General features: G+C 42.4%; 1 protein-coding gene across 1 annotated transcript in view; it reads right to left on the bottom strand.

Annotated features, from left to right (window-relative positions):
- Window positions 1-11,732: 11,732 nt before the first annotated feature.
- Window positions 11,733-21,805, bottom strand: part of FLT1 (fms related receptor tyrosine kinase 1) — a 151,445-nt gene continuing 141,372 nt past the window's right edge. The window contains exons 21-25 of the mRNA XM_060234740.1: window positions 21,191-21,350; window positions 20,741-20,838; window positions 19,661-19,783; window positions 17,368-17,479; window positions 11,733-11,836 (exon numbers count right to left, since the gene is read on the bottom strand). Of these exons, the coding sequence (XP_060090723.1) occupies window positions 11,733-11,836; window positions 17,368-17,479; window positions 19,661-19,783; window positions 20,741-20,838; window positions 21,191-21,350 (597 nt within the window). The remainder of the gene's footprint in view (window positions 11,837-17,367; window positions 17,480-19,660; window positions 19,784-20,740; window positions 20,839-21,190; window positions 21,351-21,805) is intronic.

The following is a 21,805-nucleotide window of genomic DNA, read 5'->3' as shown; positions in this document are numbered from 1 at the left end:
GGTCTATTCTAAGCTTTTACTTTTCTAAGGGTGGTTGCCTTATAGATCCTGTTCTGAAATTATATAAGAGTAAGGTCATACCCCACCACCTGTATGGAGTTGAAGTGTGGGGATGGAATAATGCCAATTTAGCTAGCCTTGAAGTAGTTCAGAATCAATATTTACGGCGTATCTTAACACTTCCCAAGGGGTCTCCTGCTGCTTTGATGAGATATGAAACTGGTATCCCTTCTCTTATTGCTCGGGCACACTTAATAATCATTAGATATTGGAAAAAGGATTGAAAACTCAAGATCTAATTCCCTTAGTCATCAGTCTTCCAATCTTCTGTTAGCTAAAGATCCTCATTGCCTTGAGTTTATTAATAGCATACGCTCAAGATACCTTAACCCTGATGACCTTTTGGGTCCCATAACTGACAAATCCCATCTTAGAAAATGGATATTTGACTCTGATACCCGACTAAATCATACCTTAATATTAAAATCAAAAACAGCACCATGGTACAAATTAATTAAAGTGGAACACACAAGATCTCCATACTTAGTTAACATTTCTAATCATGTTCTTAGAGAGAACTTTACCTCCTTATGATTCCAGTCAATGCCAACAGCAGTTATGAAAGGTCGTTTTAACCAAACTCCAGTGGCCCAATGTTTTTGCATTTGCTGTTCTCATGCAACTGAGGATTTACCTCATTATTTACTTTTCTGTTCGCTCTATTCCAGTCCAAGGGCTAAGTGCTTATTCAGTTGAAGAAAAAATAGTATTTCTTTTATCTGATATTGATGCTTATATCTCCCAGAAAGTTTCAGTCTTTGCCCTAGCAGCAAAGAAAATACGTGCCAAGGTGGCATTGTGAAGGGATAACTTTTAGATTTATGTCTACATCTTTATTGTTATTGCCATTGTGTTGCATCCGTTGTTAGACCCTTGTTATACCTTACATGATACTTTGTATGTTTTAACTTCTAGTTTATTTTTCTTGAGATTTTTTGTAGATTTGTAACAGCCAATGGCTAATGACAATAAATGAACTGAACTGAGAACTCTATTCAGGAGAAGACACAGGAGTAAAGCAGTCTCCCTACCTAGGCTACTTGTCTTCAGTTTAGTGCAGAGTGCAAGCAAAATCTACCATTCTTGCCTAACACTGGGAACTAAGCCCTGCTTAAAGAATATACAGTGTTGGATGTGCAATGCATTGCCTCCTTCCAGCTCCCTTCAACATAAAAGTCTTGATATATAATAAATGAATGAGAGAAAAAACTCAGAAGTGGCTCATAAAATATAAACAATTTTAGAAATGCCTTACAAGTCCAAATCTTTCCTTGGGTGATAGCTCCTCAGAGGTCTTGGCTCTTTGTGGTGGTTTCATTTTGAAGACATTAACATATCTTCTGAAAAGAGCAGGTGAAGGAAAAAACTTGTAAGACAACTTCAGAACCAATCATCTGTGGTTAACAAACAACACTGCTGCTAGCTTTGTGATCTCCCTGCTTACGGACACCTGCATTCTGCTGAGAAGACCGTGTATTACTATGTATATAACTTCCACATATCTTATGATAAAGAGGAAAGAATGACAACAGACTGCATTTGAAACTAAATGCCTTCACTGTACTGATTAGAATTCCTATTTGCCTGCTTATGGTGGGAGCCCTCCAGATAATTGCAGTCACTGCCTGCTGATTCTTATCTGATTAGCAGGTGGAAACCTGGGCCAAAAGGGTATTGGTGCAATTGCCCTAGGCAGAAAAACTAAAAAGAAAAACCTGAAAAGAAAATAATGGCCTTGTCCACTTACAAGAACTTTCAAACACAGAGTTCCTGGTGATTCCTAGAGCTACCCTTGTCACAGGCAGCTCTAGGAATCTCTAGAAACTCTTTGGTCAGAATTTCCTATAAGCAGACAAGGCCATGCTTTTCTTTTTTCTTTTTTAGTTTTTCTTCCAGGACACTATTCTCCCAGCCCTTATACTAGTTGTCCGATATCAACAGTTGTCAGTTTCAACAAAGAAAATTGATATAGTGAATGTTCTTTTCAAGGCCTATAAAATTAATTATTGATATCACATTGTTAAAGCAGATCTGTATCCTGTCTATCAACCACCACCACCCCACACTAGAAAAGACAAAAAAACCCCAACCATATTGAGGATCCTGTCTTTGCATTGCCTGCCTATGGCAGTACAATAGTGGTTGGGATAGCAACACAAAAAATATTCACAAGCAGGGGACCCTTGAGGACTTGTGGGAGGGAACCTCATTCCCCACCCCCTTAATCTTTCTGGCATTCCTCTATTTCCCCTCCTGTTCCCATCATAATCCCCACAGCTTCACTCTTTTTACTGGGTCCTTTGCTTTCTCCTGCCTTCCTGTCTCATCCCATCTGCCTCTTTATCTTTTATCCTTCGTTTCCCCTTCCAGCCTTTGTGTTTCTTCAGCTTTTTTACTCCCCCAGTCAGTCCACATGTCCCCCATTTTTGCTCCTTTTTCTTTCCTTCCTCCCATCCACCTCCAGCTTCCTTCTTGCCTTGACTCACTTGCTCCCCAACTCCTTTCCTCAGTTCACCCACAGTGATGAAGTGAAGCAGCAATGGCCATTTTTGATTGCCAGAGCTGGTTTAGGCAATTCAAAATGGCCACTGAGATCTCATAAGGAAATCTCAGCATTTTAAAAGGAGACAGAACAATAGCAGCATTACTTATGATTGAAGGGGAAAGTGGCAGTATTGATGCTGAAGAATACACCAAAATTTTGATTAAAGTAAGCTCAGGATAACTGAAAGTAATCCAAGCAGAAAAAGCAACAAGATTAACAATTTTTAGAAAGACGAGAAAGACAGGAATAGAAAAAACTAAAAAACCCACCAATCAGCAACAAAAAGTATAATGCATAATAGTATCTTCTGATACCATTGATCATTTTTCTATTAAACAGAATAATTAATAGTATCAAAAGATATTTAATTGGACTAGCTTGTGCATGATGCCATATACAGCAGAACTATAGAGGCCTCTAGTGAACACTGGTTGTGATTGTCTTATTAAAACTAGTTAGTTGGGACAAAGTATCATTGCTTTTAAGGAGATAAATTATTAATAATTTTAAGTGGTTTAAGGCCAAGATATTGAAAATGGGGTGTCATTAGCATCTCTCAGCCTGCGTCACACCTTGTTGGCTATTGTTGGAGTCCGTGTTACCCATTCATTAGTACTCTTCCCTTCACAGGGAGAAAGCAGGTGACCAAAGATTTCTTCACTAAGGGGAGTAAAGAGAAGGAGGAGCTGCTGGCACCTGCTCACTCACCTGCCTTGACCCTCTTTCTGTGGGCCAGATCCCTACCAGAGGGAAAGTGGGTGATGGTCTAAGAAGGAGGACACAGTGAAGGTGTCTTGACATATCCCTCATACCACAAAACTAGTTTCTGGAGTTGAGATGATTATCAAGGATATGAACAAAATTTATGCTCAACCTGATGACTTTGTGAGAGGTCATCTTAACAAATTTCAACTCAGACTAAAATTAGATTTCAATAATCAGATTTACAACTTCTGTCTCAAGAATTACAATAAAAGCCTGGAATCTACTGTATACTTACTCCAGGGCGGTCCTACTGAATTGGATGTCTTGGAATATGATGTGTAGGCTTGACCTAAATGCTGCAGATGGGAAGGCAAACATCCATACTGCCTGAAACCAAGGACTATTGAGAGCTCCTCTTTTTCCAACTGCCAACCCTCCTCCTCAGGAGAAGGGGCAGCAGCCAGGCATCATTCTATCATGGCTGAGACCTTAAGTTATGGGTTGGATACAGTCAAGTTTTAAACTTCTGAAAAAGGAGGAGGGGAATCTTATCATTACCCAACATAGTTATGCTGAAGGCTACAGGTCCTGCATAGACCAAAGCCATGTGGGACAACAGCTGTGCTAAGAATAAATACTAGAGAATTCTAAGCAAAAAAAGCTGGCTAAATCATACTCTATTTTAATAGATATATTTTGGCAGCCAGTTTTTTTGAAAAATCACCTAAAAATACAGACATGAATATCCATAAAGATACAATGGCTTTCATGCTATATTTGGAAGTTATTTTAAAATAAGACCCAATGGTGATAATGCAGCCTTTGAACTAGAGTTAAAGAGAACTGTAGAATTCTTAAGATTTTACATTTAAAATGTCATTCCGTTTACAGCATCTTCTACATAAATGAGGCACAATGAGTTTTCCAGTGGGCCAGCTTTGGAACCTACAAGACATTACAGGCATTTTATCTAAGTTGTGCCATTTTTATTTCTTCTGGAGGTCACTTGGCTGTTTGTACTTTACAAAAATATGAGCAGGTGCTTTAAAAATGATCAGTTTAGCATCTTCTGTATCATACTAGTGATTGTGACACACTTGATGCTACCTGCCATCAGTCTTCTCTTTTACACATAATATATTTCAATAATTTCTGTCTTACCCAGATTTTTCAAATTGTCCACTATTCAAGGATGGTGCTGATTCATCTTCCTCCTTCTGAGGAACAGAAGAGGTGGAACAGTCAGATCCAGAATCCACCGATAATATATCCAAGGGGATATAGTCCTTGCCATCCTATAGGCATAAAATTACAAAATGTATCATGAATACAGGGAAAGTATAGAAATAATACAGAGCACACATGTATCATTGACATGAAGTTTCATTTACGTATTTTCAGCCCAATCCTCCCAGAGATTGTTGGACTTCCCAGAGACTGGTGGACCTCTTGATGGCACTTGGGTCTTTTGGCCACTATGTGATCCAACATGGCTTCTCTTACGTAAGCTGAAGCTTACAAGATTTAAACTAGCTTTGCCCCTGGTCTTAGAGCAGACCTATACATTCCAAAAATTGCATAATACAGCTGTGATCAGACTGCACATCTTCAGATGATGTTGAAGGTTACACATTTAAATGCTGTCTACCTTCACACGCTTTCTGCTTTTCCATAGGCAAAGACTTGGATTTATTCACTTAATTACTCATAAAGTAACGTCATACGGGGTTCCTGCTGGCTGAAATGATAGTACTCCTTCAGAGCTGCACCACATGACTGTTCTGAAAAGGGGGCAGTCTTAGTGATCCTGGAGCCCTGGGCAGAAGTCTGGAATGGGACCCAGAATCACTGGGTCCCCTGACCCCCCCCCCAAAAAAAAACATGGACTAGCAAGGGTCAGCTCTCACCCCATGTCAACAGGTGAGAGCTACGGCTGAAAGCTCTGGGTATGGCAGGCTTGAGTGGTTGACTCCACAAACAGGCAAAACTGAGCTCTAAATGAGGTGGTATGGGTGTGGTGGGGAAAGCCTGCTGTTCTTTTTTTCTGTCAGAGGGCAGCTGGTTGAAGAGCTGCCCCTATGGGCCATATTTATTTATTTATTTGGTTCACTTATATTCTGCCCTTTCCTAGACGGGCTCAGGGCGGATCACATACAGATAAAAACCAGTTATATAATAAAACCAATAAATACAACTAAAACAACAGCATTACATCAACATTAAATAGCAGAGGTGGGTGGCACATAGTGCGGCTTTAGGTGTAATCATTCAGTGGCCCAGATATAAAGGTTCAGATGATAGATCATTGTTTGGGGGGGGGGGGCAGCCGATGGTACAGGAAACAGAGTAGAGGACGCCCGCCTGCCTCAACTAAATGCCTGGCGGAACAGCCCTGTCTTACAGGCCTTGCGAAAGGGTAACAAATCCGGCAGGGCCCGCACCTCCACCGGAAGCTGATTACACCAGTTGAGGCAAGTCGAACATCCTTGGGGCCAGGGATGACCAGAAGGTGTTGGTTGGCCGATCGCAATGCCCTTCGGGGCTCATATGAGGAGAGGTGGTCCCGCAGGTATGTCGGTACCAAGCCACGTAAGGCTTTGAATGTCAATACTAAAACCCTGAAACAGATCTGGTACTCAACTGGTAACCAGTGCAGTGCATACAGCATCGGTCGACTGCTTGCCCATATAGACAATCCAGTTAGGAGCCTCGCTGCCACATTTTGCACCAGTTGAAGTTTCCGGATCAGCCTCAAGGGCAAGCCTGCATAGAGCGAGCTACAGTAGTCCAACCTGGAAGTGACTGTTGCATGGTTCACTGTAGCTAGGTCTTGGGATGTCAGATAGGGCATCAGCTTAGCCTGCCACAGATGGTGAAAGGCAGATCGCGCAACTGTTGTGACCTGGGTCTCCATAGAAAGGGAGGCATCCAGTGTCACCCCCATGACTGCCTCTGATTCATTTGGACTGCCCGAGCTAGCCCAATCTTGTCACGACTTGGAAGCTAAGCAGGGTCGGCCCTGGTTAGTACTTGGATCGAAGACCACCACGGAAGTCCAGGGTCATGATCCAAAGGCAGGCAAAGACTGTCCCTGATCCTGAGAGTGACTGAGCTCTTAGTGAGATCAAGTGTGTAGAGGCTGAAAGCTGGCTTATCAGACCCATCAGAAAGCTCCAAGAGATGGCCTACAGCAGTAGTTCTTGACCTTTGGCTAAAGCTCCCTGGGTAGGAGCTATCTTACTTCCAAGAGAAATACAGCAAGCATCTTGGGGTGGTATTAGAGTGCACACAACTTTTAAATACATATTTTAACTGTAACAAACATTTTTATTTAACAGCAGATCTCTCTCTCTCTCGGCTTGGCTTCGCGAACGAAGATTTAAGAAGGGTGCAATAGTCCACGTTTGCTGCAGGCTCGCTGGTGGCTGACAAGACCAATGTGGGACAGGCAGGTCCGGCCACAGCGGCTGCAGGGAAAAGTCTGATTTAGGGTTGGTCCTGTAGCAGTGCGATTCTTCCTCAATCTCCTTTTGTCCTCAAGACCAGCTATGCGTGCGTTCTCAAAGGAAGAGACAGCCTGGTGGATGGTGTGCCTCCATGCTTTGCGATCTGAGGCTAGGTCAGACCACTGGTGATGGTTGATGTGACAGATGCTAAGGGATTTCTTCAAGGAGTCCTTGTACCTCTTCTTTGGTGCCCCTCTATTTCGATGGCCGGTGGAGAGTTCGCCATACAGGGCAATCTTGGGAAGGCGGTGGTTTTCCATCCTAGAAATATACTTGTCACCTGCTGGGAACAAGGTACTTGTCACCTGCTGGGAACAAGGCAAATTACCACAGGACTTTCGCGATGCAATCATCATCACCCTATACAAGAACAAAGGGGAAAAGTCAGACTGCTCCAACTACCGGGGGATAACCCTGCTCTCCATCGCAGGCAAAATCCTTGCCAGAATACTCCTGAACAGACTGGTGCCCACCATTGCAGAAGAACTCCTCCCAGAGAGCCAGTGCGGCTTCAGAGCTAACAGGAGCACCACCGACATGGTATTTGTTCTCAGGCTGCTCCAAGAGAAATGCAGGGAACAGAACAAGGCTCTGTATGTGACTTTTGTCGACCTTACCAAAGCTTTCGATACCGTTAGCAGGAAAGGCCTGTGGCAAATCTTGGAACGTTTAGGATGTCCCCCAAGGTTCCTCAGCATGATCATCCAGCTACACGAAGACCAGCGAGGCCAAGTCAGACACTGCAACGACCTCTCGGAGCCCTTCCCAATAGGCACAGGTGTAAAGCAAGGCTGCGTTCTCGCGCCAACTCTCTTTATGATCTTCTTTAGCATGATGCTTCAAAGAGCCGCAGTAGATCTAGATGAGGACGATGGTGTCTACATCCGCTATCGCACCGATGGCAGCCTGTTCAACCTGAGGCGACTAAAGGCACACTCCAAGACAATGGAAAAACTCATCCGAGAGCTACTGTTTGCTGATGATGCTGCACTCGTCTCCCACTCGGTATCAGCTCTGCAGCATATGACGTCCTGCTTTGCAGAGGCTGCCAAGCTATTCGGCCTAGAAGTTAGTCTGAAGAAGACAGAAGTTCTCCACCAGCCTGCACCCCAGGAAGATTATCACCCTCCCTGCATCACTGTGGGTGAATCAGTTCTGAAGACAGTCCAGCAGTTCAGCTACCTGGGGTGCATCATCTCCTCAGATGCCAAGATCGACAAGGAGATTGACAACAGGCTGGCAAAGGCAAACCGTGCATTTGGCCGACTGCACAAAAGAGTGTGGAGCAACAAGCATCTGAAAAAAGGCACAAAGATCAATGTTTACAAAGCGGTTGTGATGACAACCCTCATCTATGGCTCCGAATCATGGGTTTTATACCGTCATCACCTGCGACTCCTTGAGCGCTTTCATCAGCGCTGCCTTCGCACCATCCTCAACATCCACTGGAGTGACTTTGTGACCAACACTGAAGTCCTCAAGCAGGCAGAGGTTACCAGCATCGAGGCACTGCTGTTGAAGACGCAGCTGCGCTGGGCAGGGCATATTTAACAGCAGATATGATGTGCAAATTGTCATTGCAGAATTACAAGAATAACGATAAGGTGCATGCTCCCATCTCTCAAGTTATTCATAAACACCTTTTATGAATCCCAGGAATAAACAAATAAAAGATCCCTCAAAACATTCTAACAACTGTTGTTGCACCTTGCTGGATGGATTGTAATAATTCCAATAGTTAATTTATGTTAACCATGTTTCTACAAAATTCTGTAGTGACCGTACTTTACATAACCACAGATAATTTATAAGTGGTGATTCTCTTAATAATCATTATGTGTCTTACCTTCTGCAGCCATTGTTGAATTGATGGAACTTTTTGCTGCTTCCACATTTGAGCTAATATCATCCTGGCTGCAATAATCAGATATTTTAACAGAACTTCATGCTGTTTTTTCCTGATCCAAGAGGGACCTTATCCAATAGATAGGTCACTGGTGTTAAAACAAAGGTATAATCCAAGATATCCAGAACTTCTGTACTGATGCACATGCCCACCAGGAGTGAAAGTAGAAAAGAGGAGTCCAGTAGCACCTTAAAGTGTAACAAAATGTGTGGTATATCTGAAAAAGTGAGCAGTGACTCATGGAAGCTCATGCCCTACCACAAATTTTGTTAGTCTGCAAGGTGCTATTTGGACTCTTGCTCTTTTCTACTGCTGCAGTCAGTCTAACATGGCTACCCATCTTGATCTATTAGAGGTGAAAGAAGTATTTGACATAAATCTTACTATCCTGAAATCTTAACACAATTTTATTACTTACCTGCTGCACTTTTGCCTGCAGTAAGTCCCCTAATCTTTTCACCAGCTCCGAGAATCTCGGCCTTTCATTTGGATTGCTTTGCCAACAGTCCAGCATGATCTGATAACTGCCAAAAACAAGTATCCCATGAGTCCTACTTCTTTTTATTTAAAACACTGGCATGCCACCTTTCCACTCAACGTAAGGTCCCCAAGGTGACAAACAAGAATTAAAACTGCATATAAAATACAGAAAAATATATAAACATTTAAAACAATTAAATAAAAGCATATAAATTTTATTGTTTTAATTGGAATTGGGCTATTGAGCATGTGATAAAGACACCAAATGAAGACCAGAGGAAATAACAGAAGGCTTTTCAAATCCATCCCTTTTAATTGCCCTCTCCTTCCCTATACAAACCATCAAAAGTTCAAACACTACCAGGGAACAGGATAAGAGCAGTGTTGAGGCTCTGCATGAGCCCATTGTTTGGTATGTTTGGAATCTCAAGCCTGCAGTTTAAAAGACCCAGGTTGTGTCTGTGAACACAGTTCTGGAAGTATGTGGGAAGTGGGTGATGAAATCTTAGAAGCTGGCAGGGTGGAGGTGTCATATACAGGAAGCAAAGGGAGACAGGGTTCCTGTTGGGGCTGCTTCCTGTTTTTCATCCAATTGGGGGTTTCTCAGATATGTCATCTTTAAAATCATAATACACCCCAGAATGGAACAACAAAAAATACTTTAACAATAAGAGCAGAGTTAAGGTGGATGGGAGTGAACCGGTCAGAGCAACTTTTGCAGGCTCAGTCTTTGGTTATCCAGTGGCAGTTCTTGGAAAGACCTTGGCCTTTGCAGAGCCACTAGCAGTAAGAACAGATAGTTCCAGGCTAAATGGACGGCTGAAAGCCACCCCCCTCCTGTTATTGCCCAGGAACCAGGAAGGTATGCTATCAGAAAGGAGAAATCCCTCCTCCATGTATGAATGAACACGTAAGGCTGCCTTAAGCTGAGAAGCTTGTAACCTTTGGGAAGAGGACAGAGTTGAATGTTTCTGATTGGTGAGATTTTTACCACTTGAATGTATAGCTTAGACCAGAGGTGTCAAAATGCGGCCCAAGGGTCGAATCAGGCCCCTGGAGGGCTCCGAACAGGCCCCCGAGCAACTGACTCTTGTCTGCTTCCTTCTCCCTCTCTCTTGCTTTCTTCTGCATCTCAACTTGCCTCGCCAAGCTTGCTCAATCGCACAGGAGCTACAGAGCAAAACCCTCAGTTTTCTCCATTGGCTGAGGCTCCTCACCCTCCTGGCCCCCTTGAGAGAGGGGAAGAGCCAGAGCTTCTTTTGCCCAGTTTCCTGGATCCCATGGGAGAAATACAAAGAATGCATCTTTAAGACCAACAAGTGCTGATGTTTTCAGCATGTTTTATTTTAAGTTTTTAAAAAATCTTAAAAAATCTTGTGTCCTTTAAAAAGTTTATATTTCTGCTACTTAATCTTAAATAGGTGCACATGTGGCCCAGCCTGACCTGACAAAGTCTCTTTTATGTCAGATCTGGCCCTCATAACAAATGAGTTTGACACCCCTGGTTTAGACAAAGCATACAGTGAAACAAGTTCTTAGCATTCCAGGGATGCTCATTTGCTGCTACTTGGAATCAAGATGGACTATTATTCAAAGTGGTGAGTTAATCTGCAGTGTTTGGAACAGAAAGATATCCTTTTGCACAAATAAAAGGTTATTGGTTTGTATTATAAAGACTTACCTATTGGACTTTGGATGTTTGGATCAACCTGTTCCATGCTGAACATGTTCCATATATTCCAGGAGATTATTTGGTTTACATTTACTACATATGGTTGCACCTTGTTACAATCATATATCGTTTGGTGTAGAGACCTATTTACACAGAGGCTGCAGCTTTTCTTGTCATCTGATCCATGTTTCTCACTCTCATTGCTGAACCTCCAGGTGGTGGCTGGAGATCTCCTGGTATTACAACTGATCTCCAGGCAGCAGAAATAAATTCCCCTGGAGAAAATGGCTGCTTTGGAAGATGGAGTCTATGTTATTATACCCTGCTAAAGCCCCTCCCCCAAACCCCACCCTCTAAGGCTCCACCACCCAAAATTTCAGGTGTTTCCTAATGCGGAACTTGCAACTCTAGTAAAGGCAGGTGCTCTGCCACTGAGCCATGGCCTCTCACTACATGTATCTGAATTTCTCTGGCTCCTGGGCACTGTTCACACACAAGATATATCTGGTTATGTATGCACTTGGGAGTGGCTTGAAGTGCATTTTCCCCCATCCAGATAGTCTGAGGTTGAATGCTTGGCATGTCCAATTTAAAGGTGCTCAGGCATCCAGCTGGGAAATGCTGATTGATTTATTTGAGGTATAAATGAATAGTTACAAGGGTAACTTTCCCAGCAACACCCCTACCGAAGGGAAAAGCACTTGGGGTTATTTGCAGCCAGCAACCCATTTTCTTCTTTTGCCGTGCTCTAACCTACCCCACCTGCCCCCAGCAAAGTTGTTGGGGTTTTGTTCCATGAATGCAATGGTTCATTTAGGGCTTATTCCAAAATGATGCTCTGCAGTCATTCAAGCACTCTTACATTTCTGGTGTTGCAAAATCTGGAGCTTTCATTCGTAATCCTTCTTTTAATTTGCTGAAAAAGTCTTCATCTATTTGAATACCTGGATACGGCGATGCACCTAAAAATAATTTTTTTAAAAATGTAGTTATCTCACTCACTGCTTGCTAACAACTTTCAACATTTGCAGCCTATAAAAAGTTAAGCAGTTTCAATTCCCTCTAACATAACCTTTTAAAAAATTATTTTGTTTTTTTGTTCTTTTGGTATAATGTGGATGATGGTACACAGGAAGTTCTAGATGGGTTATGCTTTAGAATTAACATGTATTTAAGAGAAACAAGTCATTTTCAAGAGCATCCAAAATTAGGGCATCCAGTGACTTTCAGAACCCCACTCAATCTGATCCTGTTACTTTAACCCTTTGCACCATCTGGCTGTGAAACTGCCCTAACTTTTCAATTTCTAACTGAAATTGATTTGATATGTGAAACAAGGACCAAGCTCCATTGGCTCTCCAGCAAGCTAATCGTAATCACAGAAGTGAACAAATTGAAACTAAATTTTGAAAAGACAGAGGTAACGCTAGTAGGGAAGGTAGAAGTCTTGAAGGACATTGCTTTTTCTTGGGGTTCAACTGGTTTATGCTGACTCAGTTAAAAGTCTTGGGTCATACTGACTCCAGCTTTATTGCTGGAAAAGCAAGTCAATGCAGCTGCAAAAAAGGCTTTCTACCAACTCAGCCTAGCCTGTAAGATAGCCCCTTACCTTGAAATCTGGCCACCTGGATCCATGCCATCAAGACTAGTCAGTCTACTGTAATGCACTGTACATTGCTCTCCCCTCAAAATCAATGTGGAAACTCCAACTGGTGCAGAATGCTGTAGCTCGTTTATTGCCAGGTGCTAAACTGACCAGCATATTACTCCCACTCTATTGGCTGTTCACTTGTTACTAAGTTCAATCAAAGATATTGGCTATCACATACGAAGCCCTTGATGGCTTTGGGCCCTCTTATCTGCAGAACCACCTCTTCCCCTATGTTCTGCCATGACAGCGTCATTCATGCGAGTAGCGCCTTCTGCAGGTGCCAGCCTGCAAATGGGCAAAATCAACAACTGCCCATACAGGTGTTTCCTCTGTTATGGCTTCCCATCTTATAGAATGGCCTGCCCAAGCAGGTCAGGAAGGGTCCCGCTAGGGTTGCCAGGTTCTTGGCTCTTGCTGGTGGGAATTGAAAGGAGCTTTCTGGGAGGGGGGCAGGGTGACATCACTGCTTGTGACATCCCCAAGGTGATGACATTATGCAAAGTGACATCATCATGCTGGGGACATCACGCTGTAATGCTCTGGTATTTTGATCAAAACTCTATGGTTAACATGGAGTTTTGCCCAAAATACCAGAGCATTGCCATGTGACGTCCCTGGAGTGATTATGTCACTTCCACATGATATCATCATGTTGAGGACACCATGCTGGATCATGGCTGTAGGGGGTGGGGCTTTCCCCCACCAGGCGGATCCACAAAATTGAGGGATCCACCTGGGGGCTGGCAACCCTTGGTCCCACTGCAAACTATACAAAACTGAATTATTCAAAAGGGCTTTTCTGCAGAGGAAATAGGGCTGCACTGTACAAAACAGTTTACAAACTTACTTGGATAAATAACTGTGGTCTATACTGCAGTGTATATCTTGTAAACAACAAGATCCTACTATGTAATTTTTGCACCATGTAACATGTCATGTTAATATGCTATTCATCAGTTCTTTCTGGTGGTTCCAGACTTTTACTATTCTAGTTCATTGTTTATGGAATGTCCCATTTTGAAAATTGTGCTGATTCACTATGCCCTGAGTTCCTGTGGGAAAGGCAGACTATGAAGAACATAAGTAAGTAATGAATACAGAAGGGCAGGAAAGGTGTACATGGCCCAAGGGGATGTTTTGCTTCATGGTTATCTTCAAACAGTCTTTTACAAAAGCAAAGTGGGAGGTGGGTTGGTGGGCTTTTTGAATGACCAGCTGAAGAAAAACCAATCCACCAGAACAACAAACCAATGAACCAAACTTAAAGCCTGGGCAAGCCCACCAATCGCTTTAAGAATTCTGCATTCCTTCAATGGCTACAACCATTTTTGTATCCCATCCAAGGCAACAACTGCCCACTGACAAAAGTTCTGCTTCTATGAAGAATACATGGTGTCCCTAAATGGCATCAGGTTACATTTGGGATGGGGGTGGAAAATGGCATAGACTGGGGAACTTGGGGATGGGGTGGAAAATGGCATGGATTCATGCTGTCAGAACAAGTGCCAACAGGTTCCCTCCTTCATGATGATTGCTACCTGTTTTCTGGTGGGAAAGCTAGCTACTAAAACCCTACTCACTTCCAGCCACCAATGCTGCTGAAACTTCTTCCATTCCTGCAGGATCTTTTACAATTCTTCAGGGCCTGTAAGACAGAGCTTTCCCACTAAGCCTTTGACTGAATCTAGTACTTGTCTGGATAGATCGATCTGGTCACCACAACATCCGGCCTTCAGACCTGATGTGCAGCTGGAGGATATGAATGCTGTGATGAAGACGACCACAGTACTGCCATCACTACTATAGCACTTTAATTTAATTTAATTTTTGGATTTACAGCCTGCCCTATCCCACTATTGGGCTCAGGGAGGCTTACAACAGTAAAATCAAACAGAGTTAAAATAATATAATAAAACAAACATTACAAAATCAGGAGCAGCACAGTAAACAATCCTTACAAAGGTGGCAAAAACCACCCAACAGCATGTGTCTGATGGCTAACAGCATAATATAAACACCATAATGTTGAAATGCTGGAGGAAGTGATGATTGTTGGGGGATGTTATTATATGACTGTTTATTAGTTTTAATGTTTTAATTGGTTTTAATGTTTTAGTTTGCCTATTGGCCTTGTTCGGCGCCCTGAGCCTGCTTTGGTGGGGAGGGCGGAATACAAATAGAAACAAAATAAATAAATAAAATAGCTCCTTGTGCAAAAATACCCCACAATAATTAATGAAGGCAGCTTATAATACAATTTGAGCTGGGCATCAGGGATGATCCGTTACCATCAAAAATAGATTCTGCTTCTCTCAGATCCTCATACCTTTTGCCTTTACATCTCCTTCCTTGGCACTGTTGCTTAAGTCTATTATTTTAGAGATGGGTGGACACTTTTCTGAGATGGTGGGACACTTAAGCTTAGTGGGCGCCATTAAATTTAAAATGAAGCCTTTTAGTTTCTGGACCTTTTCCTTGAGTTTAGATTTCCTTCTGGCCATCCTTTCCCAGGGTACTAAGAGTTAATTTGGAGGCAAGAACTCCCCCATCCCACCTCAGCTACATATCCTAGACTACCCAAAAGACTGTTTGTCTAAGGAACTGCATGCATGGGCTGACTTCCTCTGTTGTTGTGTCTGTCTCTCCTGCCATTCTTCTTTGATGAATGAAATTGTTGTTTCCTTTGCAGGATGGATTCTGTATTCAACATTTTACTTTTTTCTTTTTTTAATCCTCACTCAGCATTTTCATCTGAGATGCCATGCTCTGGTTCATGCTGAGACAATGCTTTTGGCATTTGTTTCCCCATGAGCCCCCCTGATCAGTGCAAGGAGGAAGCAGCTGGGAATGGCAAAGACCTGGCATTGTATGATCCGAGGGGTTATTGTGGCTGGTTGTTACTGCCCTGGGTACCCCCTCTCCCATGCAAAGAGCTGTGGTCTATCCTTGCAATGTTAAGAATATCAGTGCCTCTGCAGAAGTTCCTGGACTATTCTTTGTTGGTGGTGGTGGTGGTGTGATTCAGGGCTGTTTCTCCTCTGTGTATTGTATCCTTCAAGGTAAGCTAGAAAGCTAGAAAACTTTGTTAAAGCAGACAGGAAATGCCACTGAAGGGGCTGTAGCATCTGCAGTCAAATCCTGAACACAAATTCCTAAAACTGTGTAAGTAGAATCATTATTGCATATTTTATGACGTAACCCGCCCTGAGCCTGTTCTACGGGAAGGGTGGCTTAAAAATCGAATAAAATAAATAAAAATAAAATAAAATAAATATTCCCTTACTACTCTCAGGAAAGGATCTCCCATTATATAGGATATGAACCATTAACATCCATGGGGGGGTACAGGAAAATCTATGCTGCCACCTAGCACAACGTGTTAACCCTTCATACAATCTTGTCTGCTTACAGAAATTCTTTTAGCCAAACTTGGTATCATTGACAAACAAAGCACATGTACGCTTCAGGGAAGGGAAGTGGAGCAGCACAGACAGGAAACATGGGACTCTAAATTGTGGCATGCACTACCACTCAACCAACAAAATATCCTGTTATGTCATTTGAATGGCTCTGTGGCTTTACAAAGTTCACTGCTATTCCTGAGCATACAGCAAAGTGCAGGATCAGGCAACTAAAAAAAGAAATAGATAATACATACTCCACCCCATTCAATAGGGTCAGGGCAATTCTTACTCTTGAGGAACTATCACTGTAGTCATAAGTACATGATATTTGACATAAAATAGATTGACCAGTAATTACCATAAACTAAGAAAATGCCCATAGGAAACCCATATAGTACAGCTAGAGTATCTATGCATGTAAAATGTACCATATTATGATTTCATTCCTATAGGCCAAAAGCTGAGCACCACCACCACCCATCATGAACCTGCTTTAGAATCCTTCAAGGTGAAGAGGCACCTTACAATGCAGCAGGGGATGAGGTGATGTCCTCTGTGCACCCTGAATGCCACTTCAGGAGCTCCTCTTACCTGCTGCATTTTTGTATATTTCATTCTAAAGATTAAGCATGCAGAAAATGATTTTAGTTGGCCACATTATACACTAGGAAATGGCCAGAAGGTAGATTGGGGTCCTCTTCCACAGGCCATTTTCCAATGGGCCACCAAGTATTTGTTACTTTTGGGATCTTTGTAAAGCTATCAGGAGCAGGTGACCCCAATACTATAGCAATTACACTGGCTACCAATTTACTCCCAAGCCCAATTGAGGGTGTTATTTTTGATCTACATGGCTTGGGACCAGGATATTTTCTCCCATATGTTGCTGCCGAGGAATTAAGATCACAGGGAGAGAGGCCCACCTGACAGTCCCATCCATCAAAGAAGTTTGGTTGATGGGTATACAACAGGGAGTCTTTTCAATGGCAGCCCCATAATTAAGGAGCAACCCCCCCCAGAAAGGTGTACTTGGCCCCCTCACTTTCAATATTTAAGAGGCAGTTGAAGATATTTTTTTTGTTTAAGACTGCATTTGATCAATTTAGTGGTAGCCTTTCAAGTGATTTTAAATTTGGGGTGTTTTATGTATTCTGTTTTATTATTTTATCTACCTTGTAAGCTGCTTTGCGTTCCATAAGGGAGAAAGACAGCTAATATTTTAAATAAATATATAGTAAGAACGATGGACCTTGCTCAGAATCAGCAAAGCCCAAGTCATAGTACTGATTGAAGAGTGCTGGACCAGAACCTGATATGGGCCATAACAATTCTAGTAAAAGTAACAAGCAAACCACACAAAACTTAATATTTAATAGTGTATTGGGTGTTCAGATATGGAAGATTAACTTTTTTTTTAAAAAATGTGACTGCTACTTACCTAAAGAAAATATTTCCCACAGCAGAACTCCGTAAGACCAAACATCACTCTTAGTACTATAGATTTTATCAAATATAGACTCTGGTGCCATCCATTTGAGAGGAAGACGTGCCTGTAACAAAATCAAAGCTTCTTGACTTCTCGGGGAACTCAGAAGTTAGCCTGTGGATGCTTGTGTTGTTTACAGATTAACATTTAGGCTGGAATCCTAAAAACTAGGGGGTAAATCCCATTGAAGAGCCCTGTGGCGCAGAGTGGTAAAGCTGTTCTGCATTCGGAGCACTCTGCTCACGACTTGAGTTCGATCCCAGCAGAAGCTGGTTCAGGTAGCTGGCTCAGGTTGACTCAGCCTTCCATCCTTCCGAGGTCGGTAAAATGAGTACCCAGCTTGCTGGGGGGAAAGTGTAGATGACTGGGGAAGGCAAAGGCAAACCTCCCTGTAAAAAGTCTGCGGTGAAAACGTGAAAGCAACGTCACCCCAGAGTCGAAAACGACTGGCGCTTGCACAGGGGACTGCCTTTACCTTTAAATCCCATTGACCTCAATGTTTAGGATTGCACACATCTGATTTAGGTTTCCCCATGAAGACTGATAGATCTTATGTAGAGAAGAGAAAAGGTAACCTTAGATTAAGTCAACAACATGATGAGTTGGATTCACAGGTGCTGTTCTACATTTGGAAGGTGTCTTCTGCTTTTTAAGAAAACTAATTTACAGCTCATGCCAGATGAAAGTGAAAAAATGTTCTGTGTTTGCAGGAGTTTGCACAATGTGCAAGCTGAAGTGTGCATAAATCAGTACAACATACCATAGCACTATGTGAATCCTTGCACAAGCTTTTATTTTGTGGATTCTCTTTTTTACATTAGTGTGTGTGTGTGTATAATATCTCCTACGTAGCTTGGGGAGATTTACTATGGAAAAGTGGGGGTATAAGTATTTAAGTAAATAAAATAACCTTTTATACAAACCCTTAGAGCAGCTTTGTCTCTGGCCATGTAAGCTCAGAAAATGTTGGGGAAATGTAATATTGTACTTTCCACAAAAACCCAGCTATACAGCCCACAGGGAGGAGGGGAAGTCCCTTCCAGGAAGTCTAACTTGGGCTTTAGTCAATGCCAAAATAGAAGCTAAAGATATTCTAGGCAGCCTTGCTTATAGAGTTTTCCCGGGAATGCCTAGAGCGGCGGCGCAGCATAGCCAGTTCAGAACCTCCCAGGTGGGGGAACCCCCACTCGGACTGGGGGCTTGGCAGCCCTAAACAATATGGTGTCACACAATGATCTCCATTGTCAATTTGGGAAGATCTGGTAGATTTGGGAAACTTCAGAAATTCCTAGAAAGTTTTTGTAATTTTGTAAGCTATTTTGGGTCTTTATGGAAAGAAAAGCAGCCTACAAATGCTTAAATTAAAGCAAACAAACCATAATTCTATGTCAGGGTAATGCAAGGTGCATAAATTACGCAATTCAAGCTAATTTGCAATTCCCTTAGCATCATTTATTCTGCTATTTCTGGAAAGAGCAAGGAAGCGCAGGGAACTGAAGCCCTGCCTCATACTCAGTTCCCAGGCCCACTCTGGCCTTAAAGACTTTGCCAGGCATTTCACACACACTTTTAAGCCTTTTTTATTGCACAGTGGACTCAGTTTTTTAAACAAGCTGAATACTGAAATTTTCAGAGTGCTAGATTCTGCACCCAATACTAGATGAAGTGTGGGTTTTTTTCTCCAGCAGCAGAACCACACACAGCCCTGGATTAGGTATGCTGTCGTTTATCTGCTGTAGGGATGTTGCTCCTTAATCCATCAAAGATCCTTCCAGACAATGGCATTATTCTCAGCTTCAGATCAGATATGGATTCATGTGTTTTAAAGTGGTGACAGGCTCTGGAACTGACTCAGTAGGACTTGGGGCCAAGTTTTGATGAGCCCTGGCTGAAATTTAAGCCCTGCTAAACCCTCATGAAAAAAAGGCAAGCTTCCATTTTCTGTTGCACAAAGAACTGAAGCCCTTTCACAGCTTCATTTGGCAAGGCTAGCTGGGGACCAAATATCAACACGTAAACTATTCAAAAGCCAGTGCCTGGGGAGCATTTCCGAGCATTGTTGAGGAGGATGCAAATGGTCCCTGTGTATACAACTCATCTGGATTGCTCATCTTCACATAAAAAATCCACGATGGCTTTCAGGGGCCTTTTAAGTGCAGGGAATGTAAACATTTGTAGAACATTTTTGCAAGTGGTTCAGCCTCAATAAACAACAGGGCAAATAAGGAGCAGCATGCTGACTTACATCGCCTTTTCTCACATAGTCAGGATTCTTATAAATATCTCGTGCAAGGCCAAAATCACAGATCTTCACCACATTGTTTTCAGATAAAAGGATGTTTCTGGCCGCTAAGTCACGATGAATGCACTGCAAGAAAACAGTTGCACAGACTCGCTGAAATTCCTTAATTCTTTACACAAGTTTCCTGCATCTTTTCCATGATTTTCACCTTTTAACTTTCATGTTTTCTTATGAAGCTGGCCTAAAGGTTGCATATAATGCCAGCTTTTTAAATGTGAGGCACCTTTCCAAGCAGACACTTTTTGAGAATTCATATAGATGCACCGTTAACTTGTAAACTATTACAAAGAGATGCATCAAACTGTTTTAGATTCTGCAGTTGATGTAACTTGAAACACATAATAAAAACCAAAATGAATCAGGACTTCAGGGTGAGTTCCAATGGCTGGTTGCCCCACCCCACTATTTTGGGAGTTTTCTAGTAGATCTGACAGAGACCATGACAGTCTCCAAGAATCCAAATGGAATTCAAAAAGAAATATGGATCTGCTTTTTTTTTTTTTTTAAACTACCAAACCAGAAGTTTACCTTTTAAAAATATCTGTAGAAAATAAAAGCTGAGATGTTCACAGTTCTGAAGAACACTATAAATTCCCAGGCTGAACATCTTCAGTGATTCCAGGCCACATTCTTTACAAATCAGGATGCAGCACCAATGCCAGTCACTGGGGGAATGCTATCAAATCTCCCCATGGTGCGTGATTGCTGCCATCATGTCTCTATCTTTGTCACAATACTGACATTCCACATCCCAACTCTACATAGCTGGCAGTTGCTGGAAGAGCTGTGAAATCTCGTAATTTGCTAAACAAGCAACATTAGTCAAATGAAGCCTGCACAACTTGAGCCCCATATGTGATGATGTAGCCTGTGAGTTTTGTGCTGTAGCCCACCATGTACTCAGCTACCCAATGTTTCTATTTGCCTAGAACTCTCAAAACAGAGGGAGCAAGACCAAACACTGTGTTTAAGTGCTATCATCAGTGTGCTTCTTGGAAGGAAAATGCTCAGGAAGACACTAACCTTCTGAGATGACAAGAACTCCATGCCTCTGGCCACCTGGAAACTGTAAGAAATTAGGTCTTCCATGCTGAGGGGCCACTTGTAAAAATCATCAGCATCTAAAATGAATCCAGTGGATACAAGATTAACATGACTTTGTTCTGTCAGCATTTATGTGCACTCCAAAGAATGGCTGCAGCTCATTTTGCTAGTTGGGGAAAAAACACTTTTTGCAAGTTGCCGAGAACTTCTCCCAAGGATATGGAAGAACCCAATGAAACAGTCACACACCTTCCTGTTGGATTGCGTAATGGTCTAAATAAGCTTATCTTAAACCATCTTTTCTGGGATCTAAGTATCTCCCACGGATGTTTACAAGGGTGATAAATGGAGAAAGAAAATGTCAGAGATGCAGAGTGTGCTATAAAAATACTGTCGGCTGCAGACAAAAAGGAAGGAATTAATACATACCCTCCTCTTCCTCTTCCGCATCACTTAAACTTTTGTCTTCCAGAAACCCAGAGCTTGCTAAGCTCTCGCTACTTGGGATGCTCTCCAACCTCCTTTTTTTACCACCAACCGGCTCAACATTCTTCTCCTCTGTCATCAGCTCTACTTGAATGGAAGCGTCCTTTGAAACAAGAGAAATCATTTTGGTAATGTGCCACAGGACAAAAAAAAGCAAACAAGAGACCAAGAACTAGTGTCATAGTCCAGCCCAGGGGTGGCCAAACTTGCTTAACATAAGAGCCACACAGAATAAATGTCAGATGTTTGAGAGCTGCAAGGCATGAACATCAGATGTTTGAAAGCCGCAAGGCAGGCAGGAAGGAAGGAAAATCGATGGGGAGGGAGATGTGGAAAGAAAGCAACTTTAACTCTAAATACATTCTCCAAGCTGCTGGCTTGGCTTGGAGAAGTGATTTAAAGAGACAAATGCCTTCTCCAAGCCAGTCTACAGGGTGGTGGGGGCTTTGAGAGTCACATAATGTGTGTGAAAAGAGGACACATGTGGCTCCCGAGCCACAGTTTGGCCACTCCTGATCCACCCAAAGCTAAACATTTTTGGTTTCAATGGTTAGAGTA

Source organism: Heteronotia binoei, chromosome 3 (assembly GCF_032191835.1).
Source record: "Heteronotia binoei isolate CCM8104 ecotype False Entrance Well chromosome 3, APGP_CSIRO_Hbin_v1, whole genome shotgun sequence".
Classification (NCBI taxonomy): Eukaryota; Metazoa; Chordata; class Lepidosauria; order Squamata; family Gekkonidae; genus Heteronotia; species Heteronotia binoei.
Note: the sequence above shows the minus strand (reverse complement) of the source record. Positions and strands in the feature narration are given on the sequence as shown.